At 60.4% G+C, this 14,212-nt stretch overlaps 1 protein-coding gene across 5 annotated transcripts in view; it reads left to right on the forward strand.

Annotated features, from left to right (window-relative positions):
* PSD4 (pleckstrin and Sec7 domain containing 4) overlaps positions 1-14,212 on the forward strand; it is a 32,025-nt gene that overhangs the window by 13,927 nt on the left and 3,886 nt on the right. For 3 of the 5 annotated variants that reach the window (XM_059659199.1, XM_059659195.1, XM_059659196.1), the window contains 13 exons: positions 3,258-4,274; positions 5,325-5,441; positions 5,627-5,744; positions 6,171-6,555; positions 9,638-9,814; positions 10,283-10,363; positions 10,470-10,582; positions 10,785-10,843; positions 10,995-11,084; positions 12,042-12,085; positions 12,327-12,487; positions 13,440-13,510; positions 13,631-13,794. In XM_059659199.1, the coding sequence (XP_059515182.1) occupies positions 3,366-4,274; positions 5,325-5,441; positions 5,627-5,744; positions 6,171-6,555; positions 9,638-9,814; positions 10,283-10,363; positions 10,470-10,582; positions 10,785-10,843; positions 10,995-11,084; positions 12,042-12,085; positions 12,327-12,487; positions 13,440-13,510; positions 13,631-13,794 (2,489 nt within the window). In that variant the 5' untranslated portion in view covers positions 3,258-3,365. Of the gene's footprint in view, positions 1-1,750; positions 1,878-2,396; positions 2,544-3,257; positions 4,275-5,324; positions 5,442-5,626; positions 5,745-6,170; positions 6,556-9,637; positions 9,815-10,282; positions 10,364-10,469; positions 10,583-10,784; positions 10,844-10,994; positions 11,085-12,041; positions 12,086-12,326; positions 12,488-13,439; positions 13,511-13,630; positions 13,795-14,212 lie in introns of those variants that run through there. The other 2 variants (XM_059659197.1, XM_059659200.1) reach the window with 2 other exon arrangements.

A 14,212-nucleotide genomic window follows, 5' to 3' on the forward strand; every position in this document is an offset into this window, starting at 1 on the left:
CCCTGCACAGGCCAGGAGCCTTTGCTTTTTCCATAGGAAGGAAACAACTTCCACAGTGAAAGGAAGGCATGTTTGCTGACTGGAAGCTTAAAAGAAGAGACACAGAGCCCAGGAGGAGATGCGGGGCTGGCTGGCTCGGAGGCCGCTGAGAGCGAGGTGCCCACCAGGCCGCTGCGCTGGGAGGGAGGCCGTTGGTGTGTTTCGCTTCTCTGAGTGGACCCTCCACGCAGCAGAGTAAAGGGGCAGGCAGGGCCCGGCACTGGCGCTGACCCGCTCCCGTCCCGTAACAGGCCTGTGGAGCAGCGTCCTCCCTCTCATCTCCGCGTTCTGCAGACCAGGAAGCAGGTGGCGTTTCTGACCAGTCGGTGGCTGGTCAGCTGCCGTTAGGGTGTGAGTCCAGTCTGTGGGCCTCAGGTGTGGGCGTGCAGGATGCTCAGGCCATCAACTGTCACAGGGCAGGGTGTCTGCAGCCTCTTGCAGGCAGAGGGTAAGCCGTGTGCCCAGCCAGGGGGAGAAAAGCAAGCGCAATCCTCAAAAGCACAGTTCAGCTCCCAGACGGGGTTCCCTCCTGTCCCAGCTTCACAAAGGAGCTGCCTGAACCCAAGCAGGTGGAACCCAGGTGGAGTGGAACCGGCAGTGGGGGTGTGTGTCCTGGTCCCCATCTCAGCCCATCAGCGGGCACAGTTCTCCTCCAGAGACCCCTCGAGATGGGACTTGCCTGACGTGAGTTTAGCTGACGAAGCCGGGCCGCAGTGGACCCGTGCCCGCCCCCCTCGCTGTCTTCTGGGGCGTCAGCATTTTCCTGGATCCTTCTCCCAGAACTTATCCTCGAACTTCTGAGCCCTCACGGAGCTTAGAAAATGAGGGGCCACTGTATCTTAGGGGTGGCAAACCCCCCTTGTGAGACGTGTGGCAGACTTTCCCCCTCCTTTGTTCTGAGGATACCTGAGATGAGCTATTTCAAGAGATTTCACTGAACGCCAAGAGCGGATAAAAAAGTAAACCAAGAAGATTCTAGATGCAGGAGACCAGGCACGCCTCCGCCTGGGAGGTGCCACCTGCCCCCAGAACAGTCTGGTCGCCCCCCTTGACCCTGGATCCTTAACCCTTGCTGGGTCAGGATGGGTGGGACTGCCTTGGTGGCTGTAAGTCACCTCTTTCCTCAGGTCCTTCCACCCCTCCATTCAGGGAGGAGAAATTGAAAAAAGAAAAAAAAAGGTGGGGCGGGGAGGGAGATAGAGATAGAGACTCAGACAGATAGAAAGATGATAGATGATAGATAGATAGATAGATAGATAGATAGATAGATAGATAGATAGATGATAGATAATACAGAGATAGATAGACTGGTAGTAATAGATAATAGGTAGGTATTTCTTAGCCCTCAATTGCCTGAAGGGTCCCCCAGTCTCCTCTCCGTCCAGCTGCTCCTGGGAAAAAGGGACGCACATGAGCGTGTTGGCTGCTGGCACCTAGGGACAGCTCTGCTGCCTGGCTTCCTGGGAGGAAGGTGCAGTTGGCTCAAGGGCAGCCTGGCCCTCAGGTCGGAAGGTCACGTGATGCTGAATCTCCTCTCAGCTCAGGCTCCCAGGCCCCCAGTGAGTTTGTTGAGCATCTGTCATCCCTCCCTCCCCATTCTCACAAACACCTCCGAGTGACACCTCAGCCCACAGCCTTGCTCTGACAGTGGGAGCAGAGAGTGAGTGACTGCTCACAGGGCTTTGTGACTGCAGGGTTTTGAAGAGAGCACAGACCCTTCCCCCCTGAGCTCCCTGCACGTTTTTGGAACTTGGCACTTTAGCATCTCCATTAGTAGAAGGAGAGAGATGTGGCCGCTGTCCGGTTCCTGTAGCTGCCAGGAGCTCATGGTGAAGCAGGTGCGGTGGGTCATGTTGCGAGGTCCACACGTTCCTTGCACCCCCCCGGGGGGGTGGGGGGGCAGGGTTGCCGGATGAAACCCAGTTATGTCTATGCTTCAGAGAAACAATGAATACTTCTTTGGTACAAGTATGTATCAAATATTGGGAATGGGTATCCTATATATTTATTTGCTAAATGTGGCAGCCCTGCCATGCTCAGCTGTGACCCCAAATGGAATTGCCAGCTGGAGCCAAGACCCCTCCCACCAGGCTCTGCAGCCCCAAGTCTCACAGGGGGTCCTGGACTTCGTAATCAACACTAAGGTTGTTTCTAACCTGCTTGACCTGAAGCACAACCACACCCCCACCCCGAACTTTACAGATGGGAGAGAGCATAACATCAGCGATCACCGAAGTGATTCGATCTAAGTGTAGAATTAACGTTGACCTACGTGGCTGCTCTGTGTACATACGCGTACTTATTTATAAGTACATGTTTGCAAAGATGGGTGTGGGACTCCTTGTAAAAACTTGCAGAGCACCCTCTTCCCTCACCCTGCCCGCCATCTCCGTCCGCTGCTGGCATGTGAACTCTTCCAGTCAAGCGGGTTCTCCCGTGACAGCGGAGGTGTGACGTCACTGGTGCCGCAGGCAGGCCCTGAGGCTGGTCATGTGCAGATGCAGGTGTGGGGTTTGGAGGGATGAGGACGCCTGGGAGAAGAGTCTGAGGCAAAGGAAAAAGAAGAGATGTGACGAGGCCAGGGGCGCATTTCATCCGGGAACTGGGTGTCATAGGGCCTGTGTTTAACCTTTCCGTTCCTGAGAGCCAGAACGAGGCGGAGACAGTCCAGCGACGAGTCTCACAGGCCAGGGCGTCACCTGGCCAAGCTGACGGCCGTAAACCAGCCCCCGCCGGCCAGTCTTGCAAAGGACGAGGTTCTAGAGACAGGAGACTCCGGAGTGGGAGGAAGGCCGTGGACTTCTTTCCCAGGTGCCTGCTTCTCCCGTGACAGATTCTGTTCCGTTTTCCTCGACTCTGGTCTGTGTTTCTCTGGCTGCCACCTGCTTTGGCTCACGTGCTGCTTTTGGCTCGCCACTAATTTCATGCTGTTCTGAGGCACTTCCATCTCCCGCTGCTGGTCGTCTCTCAGGTCGAGATCCCTGAGAGGAGGATCTGCTTCAGCCAGTCCATCTCTTTCAGCTAAGCTACTGGGGCCCCTTCAGCCCACAGATGGGTGTCTTTGGAGCAGGCGGCCGAGATGGTGGGGTCAGAGGGCTGTGGAGGGCAGTGTACCCCAGCCGCGGCCATGGACATGGCCAGGACCCCCAAGTACATCTGACACACTAGACAGGAGCTGGCAGCCCCTTGCTGACCTGCTGTGCTTTGGGTATTTCCAGGGCAGAGTGGATCTCCGTTGCCCCCCTGGCCAGCAGGCCCCCTAATCCACACAATGGGACTGTGACGGTGGACACTGCTGAGGACCCCTGCACACTTGCTCTCCGTGGATGATGGATGACAACACACTCTCTGAACCTCCAGAACCCATGGAATTTCTCAACGTCTGTTTGAGCGACAACCTGCAGCCCCACCCAGGAGTACAGCCCAGGGAAACGAGCGGCCGTCCTGACCCGCCTGGACCTTTGCAGGAACTGACCTGGGCGTCGAACCCTTCTGAGTCCACGGGGAGGCGAGATGCTCCTGCCGGGGGCTCTAGGACTGAGCCCGAGGGCCTGGGGAGTGGGTCTTCCCAGGGGGGTCCTCAGCAGAACCCCACCTCATCCACGCAGGTGGTGTTCTGGGCGGGCATCCTGCAGGCCCAGATGTGCGTCCTGGACCTGGAGGAGGAGCTGGAGAAGACCGAGGGGCTCCGGGCCGAGCTGAGGTCCTGCATCCCCACGGCCCCTGTTGACCTCCCCCCGTTTCCCTCCAGCCCGGCGGCCCCCCTGGACCCGGGTCCCCCCGCCAGCCCTCCCTCGGGGGAGGACAGCAGCAGGCCTGAGGGAGAAAGCCAGACCCAGGTGTCCCCCGGGAAGGGGACGCCAGACTCCTCCCCAGAGTGGGGTGCCGAAGAGGAGAGCCTGTTCTTTGACAACCCCCTCTTCCTGGAAAGCCCTGGCTCAGAGACCAGCGCTCCCAGAGAGCGCTTCTCCTGGGGGCACCCCGACTCCTGTGCTGACGAGGACAACGATGGGAGGCCTGAGAGCCCGCAGACCCTGGAGCCTCCTCTCCTGCTGGGCAGGGTGCCGTGGGGGCTGGGCGATGAGCCAGATTCGGGGGACAGCACGGCTGAGTCCAGCGGGCACACTACCCCTCCGTTCCCTGTGCCCACCTACAAAACACACTCCTTCTCCTGGGCCGAACCGGACAGCGCCCAACAGGCTCCCACAGCACCTCCCTGCTGGGCAGGGAGTGAGGTAAGCTGGGCCCTGGGCACCCACCCAAGTGGGGGGCCGGACCTGGGACACAGAAGGACAGGCCTTGCTCTGTGGCCGCCAGGCCCAGACACTCTCCACATGCCAGGGCCTTTGGGGACCCTGGAGAAATAAGACAGGAAGGCAGGACCAGCGAGGCCTTTAGAATTATGGGAAAGTGGACAGATACTGCCATGGCCACTGAACGTCCGCCCCATTACATCCACGTCTCCATCAGGGGTGTGGCTGGGCACAGGGGGGTGGGTTAGGGTGGGGGTGGGGGGACCGGCGGCCCCTCCAGGTGCAGCCTGTTCCTGCCCATCCTCAGACTGTTCCCTCCCGCCTCCAACACACCCAGCCCCAGCCGTAGCTGCAGGGGTCAGCGGCAAGGCGCCCTCTGCCCCCAGGAGGGTTCTGTCCAGCCGTCCTCTCTTTGCTTACAGGCTGCAGCATTTTGTTACTTTTAGCTCACCATCTCTCATTCCTCCTCCCGCCCAGTGTCAGCGGGTCAGGCCCACAGGAGGTGGCAGCGTGCTTGCTATCAGCGAGGACAGTTCTGGGGACAAGTGTGGGAGACAATAGGGGCACAGTTTTCCCAGGGCGGCCTCTGCTGAAGAGATAAGGAAGCTTCAGATGGCGGAGCAGGGCCGCGACTCTCATCTCAGAACCCAGAGAGCCGCGGAGGCCTGCTGCCGGGAGGGGATCCCCCCACCCAGGCTGCCCCCTGCCCCCATGTGGGCTGGCCTCCTGGCTCTGGGGCCCTGGGGGTCACCGAGGGAAGCCTGGGGCCCTGTCCTCCTTGAGCTTGCAGGGTGCTCCCACCGGGCATGGCAGACCCTGCCCGTGGCCGCCTGGGGGCTATTGCCCTCCCCATTACACAGCCCCTCCTTGGGCTGGTGCTGCGGGAGGCAGGGCCCCCGGGGGGACTGTGGAAGGGAGAGGAAGGGCCGAGAAAACAAGTCAGTGGACATGGCCTGGGGCTCGGAGGGTATGGGATGCCCTGGGGGTTGCTTCCCCGGGTCAAACCGCTCTCCTCTCCGTTTCTCCCCTAAGACTTCGCTGGCAGGCGGCCTTGGCCCTGCAGCATCCTCTGTGGACAAGGCACTGACCTGGGACACAGGGCATGTCAGATCTGACCCCAGCCCTGCCACCCATCCTGTGCATCCTCCGGCAAGTACCTCCCTCCCTGTGCCTCCCTCCCCGCTCTGCGCAGGGCTCAGCACCAGCACTCCTAGGGTCCTCCCCTCCAGAGTCCTCCCCGGGACGCAGGATCCCCGCTGGGTGGGCCAGCACAGCAGGGCGGGGCGTGTCACTGTTAGTCATTCTCCTCCTTCTCCCTCCCCTTCCATTCTCAGGGCCTCCAGGGCTCATGGATCCCCTGTGCCTCTCACCAGGCCCTGCCCCGTCCTGAGGGCGGGCAGACAGAGCAGGGCCCTTCCTGGCCCCAGGTGCCTCTTACCTCCCAGGACAGAGGTGAGACCCAGTGGGGGGCCCGGGACGTGGGGCGGTGGGAGGCTCTGCCATCTGAAAGGTCATTCTTGGATCCGTGGGTGTTATGAGGGCCCCCTTGTACCCTGTTAGATAGACCTGTGACATCATCAGGACCATGGGTTTACGTACTCCCCTCACTGAGGAAATGTATGGGAGACCCCGGTTTCCAGGCCTGGGTCCTAGTGGTTCACCTGCCCGAGCCTGGCTGCCTTGGGGCTGGGATCCCGGGAGCCCTGTGCCCTGCACGTGGGAGGACGCCGCCCGGAGGAGGGACTGGACGTGCTGCCAGCGGCAGGGAGGAGCCCAGGGAGGGTGCCCGGGGAGGAGGCCGAGGGCTGTGTGCTCTGCCAGGCCCCGGGCCCCCAGCCTGCTGCTCGCCCGCTGCCAGCTCACTCCGCTCGCCCGCAGGTGACAGAGATGCCGAGTGTCCCCAGGAGTCTGCTCCCTGCACCCCTGCCCCCCGCCCCTGGTGGGGCCCAGCCTCTTCGCCGGAGCCCAGCAGCCCTGAGTCTGAGAGCAGAGGCCTCGGGCCCAGGCCCAGCCCCGTGTCCTCATCCTCCTGGGAAGGCAGCCCGCAGCCCCAGCGCTGCCACCCCAGCAGCGCCTTCCCCACGTGGACACTAGACGCTTCCCGCCTGGCCCGCCTGGAGACGCAGGTGGCACAGCCACGGTCCTCAGAGACAGAGGAGGCCCCCGAGGCCCCAGACCCAGGGGAGGAGAAGAGTGAGGGCCCTGCGGGCACTGCCCACAGTGGAGCTGTCCAGCCCGATGCTCACCTGGCTTCCACGGGAGGGTAAGTGCGGGCTGACAGCGGCTCCTCCAAGGGCGCGTCCGGGGGTCCTGGTCTGGGAGCGGGAGCGGCGCACGCAGGGATTTGGCGCTCCTGTCAGTTTAGCCGGGATCGTGTGCCTGGCACCAGCAGGGCTCTGAGGAAGACAGGGCAGGTTTGGAAGCATCGGACACCAAAGAGCAGACAGTCATACACATGGGGTGGGATCTGAGCCAGAGCCTGTCCAAGGCTGGACAGCAGGAAGGGCGAGTGTCCAGGAAACCTAGCCAGGCCCATGTGCCCCGAGAGATGGGAGCCACGCCAGGTAGGTGTGGGCGTGGGAGGCCAGAGCACGGGACGTGGGGTTGCACAGGCTTTGACTCTGCGGAGGCATCTGGGAGAAGTTAACGTAGGAGCCTGGGCCCGGGAGCTGGCTCAGATCTCAGGGGAGCCGGAGCACCACGGCGGGCTTTCCTGGGACCAAGGGAAGAGGTCTGGGGGCTCAGAGCAGCTGGAGTAACCCAGAACTAAGGCCAGAGGTGGGAACAGGCCAGGTGGGAAGCCAGCCTCGTTCTGCCCCTCCAGATGCTGGGTGACGGAGAGGTCATGTTGGAGAGGCCAGGAGGAAGCAGTGGTGGTGCAGTCCACCTTCAGTGGACCTGAAGCTGCACTGCCTGCAGGGTCAACCGCACTCCCATCCCTGTGCCCCTACATGTGACTCAGAGCCCATCCTATGAGATCACAGAGCCCATCCTATCACATCACAGAGCCCATCCTATCACATCACATAGCTCATCCTATCACATCACATAGCTCATCCTATCAGCTCACAGAGCCCCTCCTATCAGATCACAGAGCCCCTTCTATCAGATCACAGAGCCCCTTCTATCAGATCACAGAGCCCATCCTATCACATCACAGAGCCCATCCTATCACATCACATAGCTCATCCTATCACATCACATAGCTCATCCTATCAGCTCACAGAGCCCCTCCTATCAGATCACAGAGCCCCTTCTATCAGATCACAGAGCCCCTTCTATCAGATCACAGAGCCCCTTCTATCAGATCACAGAGCCCCTCCTATCAGATCACAGAGCCCATCCAATCACATCACAGAGCTCATCCTATCAGATCACAGAGCCCATCCTATCAGATCACAGAGCCCATCCTATCAGATCACAGAGCCCCTCCTATCAGATCACAGAGCCCCTTCTATCAGATCACAGAGCCCCTTCTATCAGATCACAGAGCCCATCCTATCAGATCACAGAGCCCATCCTATCAGATCACAGAGCCCCTTCTATCAGATCACAGAGCCCCTTCTATCAGATCACAGAGCCCATCCTATCACATCACAGAGCCCATCCTATCACATCACATAGCTCATCCTATCACATCACATAGCTCATCCTATCAGCTCACAGAGCCCCTCCTATCAGATCACAGAGCCCCTTCTATCAGATCACAGAGCCCCTTCTATCAGATCACAGAGCCCCTTCTATCAGATCACAGAGCCCCTCCTATCAGATCACAGAGCCCATCCAATCACATCACAGAGCTCATCCTATCAGATCACAGAGCCCATCCTATCAGATCACAGAGCCCATCCTATCAGATCACAGAGCCCCTCCTATCAGATCACAGAGCCCCTTCTATCAGATCACAGAGCCCCTTCTATCAGATCACAGAGCCCATCCTATCAGATCACAGAGCCCATCCTATCAGATCACATAGCTCATCCTATCACATCACATAGTCATCCTATCAGATCACAGAGCCCTCCTCCTCGGGCACCTGGCCACTCCACTGTCCTTGGAGATGCAGAGGCTGGGCCATCACCGGGGCTCAAAATCTAGACAGAGAGGGACCCTCTCCCAAAACCAGTTACTTCAGCCCAAAAGAAATCAAGGAGACCCATCTCAAATGAGAACCGTACTTCTGGAGTAAATAATGAAAGGGTTAATCGGGGCCTTTCTTACTAAAGATTCCATAAATACACATATTGAGTCTTATATTGAACACAATAGCAGAGGTTTAATTTTCCTGGCACGAGCTTGCTGGCCCCATAGCTATCTTTCATTCACACTCAACTTTCACAGTGAGATCACCGAGGCTTATTTCATTTTAGTAACAGCTCTGTTAAGATACAAATCACTCTTGAAGGTGTACAATCCGTGGCAATTTATATTTGCAGAGGGGGGTTTTCCCTCCCAAGTGTCTCTCCGTCCCGATACCATTTTAGGAAGAGCACCAACTGACAGGGTCATTTTGGTAAAGTATTTTAGGGCTTCGTCTGCTGATCATCCATAGAGGTAGTTGTCTGTAGATGGGACAAGTGTGTCTGTTTCACTTCCTGCTCTTCAATGTTCGCCGGACTAACTCTCCCGGCTTCTCGGTCAGTGGCTTTCCGTGTGGTTCCTGGCATCTTCCCGCATCACCTTCCCCGACTTCATCAAAGCCTGCGAGTTTTTGCCAGATTCGTTACTTTACTTTTCAGTTGGTTTGTATTCTGTTTGCCCTGCCCTGTTGGGTGTGTCTGAGCGTCAGGACCTTGTAAGAAGTTCCCAGCAGACACGGAGCCCATTCCTTGGTGAGAGGGCCCTTATCAGTGAGATTCTCATGTTAGGATGAGTTCTGCTTCCCTGCACAATCCCTCACTGTGGCAGCTTGGATAGCGAGCATTCAGATAATGACGATACCAGGGCGGGGTGGTGCTGTTGCCAGGGCAACCGAAGCGTCGGGTGGAGGTGGGACTGGTGACCACTGCGTGTCAGACTGAGTCGGTGGGGTGGCCGGCCGGCACTCACTCGTGCCAGGCCACCATCTTGTCCTGTCTCCACGGGAAGGCCTTCCCCGGCACCAGGGAGAGACAGCGCAGGCCGATGCCCCGCCTTCGCCACCCCGAAGCCAGTCTGGCTTCCTCTTCTTGCCTCATCCAAGCACCTTCCTCGGTCGCAGGTCTGGCCGGTCGCAGGTCTGGCCGTGGAAGCTGGAGCTGGAGGGTGTGGGAGGGGCAGGCGTGCTGAGGGCTCCTGCAGGACCTGACCCAGAACCCATGTGTGCCCATCCACGTGAGAGTGAGGACACGGATGACCTTTTGCAGGCTTCCTGAGAGCCCCGTGCCCCAAGGCAAGTCCCCAGAGGAGAGCCAGGGGCTGCAGGCTGCAGACAAGCTGGCCAACGGCGTCAGGACGGACAAGCAGGCCTGGGACCTGGCCTCCCGCCTCTATCGCCTGGAGGGTTTCCGGAAGTCCGAGGTGGCCGTGCACCTGCGGAAGAAGTAAGGGGCTCAGCCTGAGCGAGGGCCCTTCCCTTGGGTGAGGCGGGCAGGCTTGCTCCACCACCCACCCCTCCCCAACCCTTCAGCCCATTGCTGCCCTCTCACCCCATTGTCCTGTCCTGGTTGTACCCCTCCCCTGTCCAAGCCTTCCTCTTCCTGTCACACTGGTGTCACCCCTTCTCCACACACTGGACCCAGCTTAGAGCCATTGGATTGTCCACTTTGCCTCCCAGCCCTGATCACGTGTGGCCCTGCCACCCAGCATGAGGTGGGGGCCGCTACAGATCAGACCCTGGCTGTCCCTTGCCCTCTTGGGTCCCAGGGTCCGGCTGGCTGGGCCTTTGCCTTGCTTGGGGCCCCCAGTCCCAATTCCCAGGCCCTGGGATGTGTGCAGACCTGGGGTTCCCCCTGCGCCTGTGCCTCCTGCCCCCTCCTCCACCCAGACATGATCTCCACTTCCCTCCACAGCAATGACTTCAGCAGGGCTGTGGCTCAGGAGTACCTGTCCTTCTTCCAGTTCGGTGGCCAGAGCCTGGACCGGGCCCTTCGGTAACGCCTGGGCCCTCCCTGGGGAGGAGGGGTGGCCGGGCAGACCCTGCCCGAGCCCGGGGCCTGCTGTCCAGCCCGGGCCTGTCCTGATCCGGGCCTCCTCCAGGAGCTTCCTCCAGGCGCTGGTGCTCAGCGGGGAGACCCAGGAGCGGGAGCGAGTCCTGTTCCAGTTCTCCAGGCGCTTCCACCACTGCAACCCCGGGCTCTTCTCCTCAGTAGGTAGGTGGGCAGGGCTCCGGTGCCCCAGGCGGAGGGAGCCTGCTCGGGAGTTCCCTGCTCAGGAGTTCCCCGGTGCCAGCGGGTGGGTGTGCTTGGGGGCTGTGGAGAACCAGAAGCACTTGGGGGTGCCCTGCCCAGTGTGGGCAGAGGGAGAGCCGAGTCCGGTCCCAGCACTTTCTCTCCACTCACCTCCCTGGGACAGATTCTGTGCACACCTTGACGTGCGCCATCATGCTCCTGAACACGGACCTGCACGGCCAGGTGAGCAGGTGGGGAGAGCGTCTGTGGGACCGGAGGCCTAGGAGGGGCCAGGAAGGACCCTGGGGAACTGGAGAAGGGTCCAGGGTGGCTGGCCGGGCGCTTCCTCTTGGTGGGGGTGCCAGCTGTCCCGCTGCTTCTCTCCTTGCCGCAGAACATTGGGAAGAGCATGAGCTGCCAGGAATTCATAAGCAACCTGAACGGCCTGCAGGACGGCGGGAACTTCCCCAAGGAGCTGCTGAAGGTGCGCTGCCAGGGCTGCCCACGGAAGGCTCCCTCCCTCCCAGGGCCTGAGCCGGGCTCCTGGTCCCCAGGGGATGCTGCGCTCGGGGCCTGGCTTCACCCAGATATCCCGGCAAGGACAGGGCCCCTTGACTGCCTGCAGTGTCACCGGGGGATTTCTTAGCTCGTGCAAACGCCCAGCCCCGCCCCGGGCCTCCTGGACCAGACTTCTGGGGCTGGAGCCCCCGAAATGGTTACAAAGCTCGATTCTGAGGCCTGTGAAATCAGAGAAGCACTGTTTTTTCCTTCTCTAAGTGAAAAGAGGCAAAACTTCAAAAAGAGACAGTCTAGAGCCAGTGCTCCGGCGTTTGAATTCTTGTCTTGGACAGTATAACACGTGGCCAACTTGGGTTCCTCCTGGGGTCGAACCACTGAAGTATTGTTGTCACAACGACATCAAGTGAGTCGGGAGCTCACACAGTGCCTGGCACGCAGTGTGCTCGTTAGCAATCGCAGCATTTCTTGAGCACTTATTAGGTGCCAGGCACCTGCAGGTGTGCCCAGGACTACACAAAGCTGGCAGGATGCATCTATGTGAATAGCCTGTTACATCATGTGACAGCTCAGCACCTCATTCATTCATTCACTGTAGTCATTGGCCCCATCAGTCGGCCGGCCCTGCTCTGGCAGCCCCCTCCGTGCAGGATGGTATGTGGACGAGTCCTTTGGAGAGAAGGAGTTCAGGCCTCGCTGAGCTCAGGCAGAGACTAGGACAGCACGATGTGTGGCACATGGCAAATGCCCCATGGACGGCATGCGTGTGTGCGTGCACAGATGAGCTCCTTCCCATTCACGGAAGGGCGGCAGCTGTGTTGGGTGGAAGAGGCAGGCTGCAGCACACCCCCCCCCCTACTTCTGCCCGACGGAGTTTGGGCCTCGCAGCCTGAGGCTCCCTGACCACCGTGTGCCTCTGTTCCAGGCCCTGTACTGGTCTATCCGGAGTGAGAAGCTGGAGTGGGCCGTGTAAGTGACCTTCCCTCCCCACACTCCTCCCTTCCCTCCCCATCCTTCCCCTCCCCAGCCCACCTGAGGGCGGGTAACACCTGGAGGAGCCAGGGGTGGGGGTGGGTGGGGCTTGTGGAAGACAGAACAGATGGGTTGGCTTTGAAAGATTTCTTCTGGGGTGTCCTGAGATGTGGCTCCCCAGTGAGAGAGAAAGGGTGGGGGGCCCAGTCAGCACCTCAGCCTGCTTCTCTCTGTTCAGGGACGAAGACGACGCAGCCAGACCCGAGAAGGCCCGGTCCTCACCACTCGGCGGCAAGATGAGCAGCCCCTTCCTCCAGCCGGCCCTGGACCCCACGGGGCCCACCTACAAGCAGGGCATCCTGGCTCGGAAGATGCATCACGACGTGGACGGCAAGAAGAGTGGGTGCCGGCTGCTGTGCGGGGCCTCTGTCTGTGGGGGGCGGGGGGCTCGGCTCAGGGACACGTGCTGACGTGTGCGCAGGGTAACTGCCTCGACAGTGACTGTGTGAGGCACAGCTGGGGGGTGGGTGGCAGACCCAGGAGGGATCCGCTATTCCTGCCCCTGAGCCCCGTGCTGAGGCAGAAGCCAGACAAGCCCGCCGGTGTGTGACTGTAGGAAGGGCTAGATCAAGGATGGGCCATGGCGGGGGCGAGGCTTGGGGTTCTGTTTTGGGGTGGATGTGGGAGACAACGGGTTCAGGCTCCTGGGAAATGATGAATCTGAGCCGAACCTCGGAAGGTCTGGGTATCTGAAGCTGGGCAGAGGGTGTCCCTCATGAGGAAGGAGCAGACATAGTTTGTTCCAAACATGGCGGGTGTGAGAGAGGACGCTGGGAAACGCACTGGGCGCAGCATCACCCGGGTCTGCAGTTGGGCCTCATGCCCAGGTGGCTGGAGCTGTAGAGCAGGGCACCAGCATGACGAGGGCACCAGCAGCCAGGGCACCAGCATCCCACAGGCCCGTGCACGGCGGTGACCACAGGGAGCAGGCCCTCTCCTGCCCACGGGCTCCCGCCCCGTGCCTCTCGGGAAGGGCCCATGAAGTTGAGGTCGTCCGCAGGGCCCTGAAGGGTGTCTGAGCTGGGGCTGTGCTTGTGTCTGGAGAGGGGATGGCCTGTCGAATTTGTTGTCTGTCAATAGTTCTCATCTGTTTGGGTTTCCACGGTGACTGCCTGTGTGTAGGACGTGGCCCACGCCTGTTTGTGACTGTGTTTTGTGTGTCTGAGTGATTCTGTGCACCTGGGGCTGGGGGCTGGAGCTGGTGTGAGGGGTGAAAAGCGGGGGCCTGGGCGTGTCTGTGGGTATCTGGGTGGGGTGCCCCCACTCACCTGTGCGTTCCGCTCCTGGGCAGCGCCATGGGGCAAGCGTGGCTGGAAGATGCTCCACACCTTGCTCCGAGGGATGGTCCTCTACTTCCTGAAGGTAGGCAGGGTGTCCACACTCGGGTGGGGGGGGGAGGGCAGGGGGGGGGACAGGGGAAGGCCCAGAATGGTGGGGGGCCGCTACTGAAAACCTCTTTCCTGAGCCGCTGTGCCATGGCAGGGAGAGGACCACGGCCCTGAGGGGGAGAATTTGGTGGGGCAGATGGTGGACGAGCCCGTGGGGGTGCACCACTCGCTGGCCACGCCGGCCACCCATTACACCAAGAAGCCACACGTCTTCCAGCTGCGGACTGCCGACTGGCGCCTCTACCTCTTCCAGGCACCGTGAGTCTGGGTGGGAGACAAGCAGAAGGCCCCTCTTCCTGTCCCCTGAGCCCTGCTCCTCTGAGGGCTGTGGCCCTCCCTGATGGGGCTGCCACCTGGACAGCAGACCTCAGGCGCCCTGCTGAGGGGCTCTGACTGCACCCCAAGGCGGGCTCCTGCAGCCACGCCTGCCCACGGCCCACTTGGCCAGGGAGCAGCTCTGCCCTGTCAGCCCAGGTCAGCCTCCCAGGTTTGAACAGAGGACTCCGGGGTAACGATGACATCATTTTGGGGGCATTTGATGTAAAATCTGTTGCCGTCCGAATTTTCCTCTTTGGTGAAGGGAAAATGCACCCGCGGAGGTCTGCCACTCTGCTAGCCACAGGGCTTCTGGCTTCTTGGGGCTCCAGTCCTGAGATGCTGGACTGCCCTGCCGGGA

This window comes from Myotis daubentonii, chromosome 12 (assembly GCF_963259705.1).
Source record: "Myotis daubentonii chromosome 12, mMyoDau2.1, whole genome shotgun sequence".
Taxonomy (NCBI): domain Eukaryota; kingdom Metazoa; phylum Chordata; class Mammalia; order Chiroptera; family Vespertilionidae; genus Myotis; species Myotis daubentonii.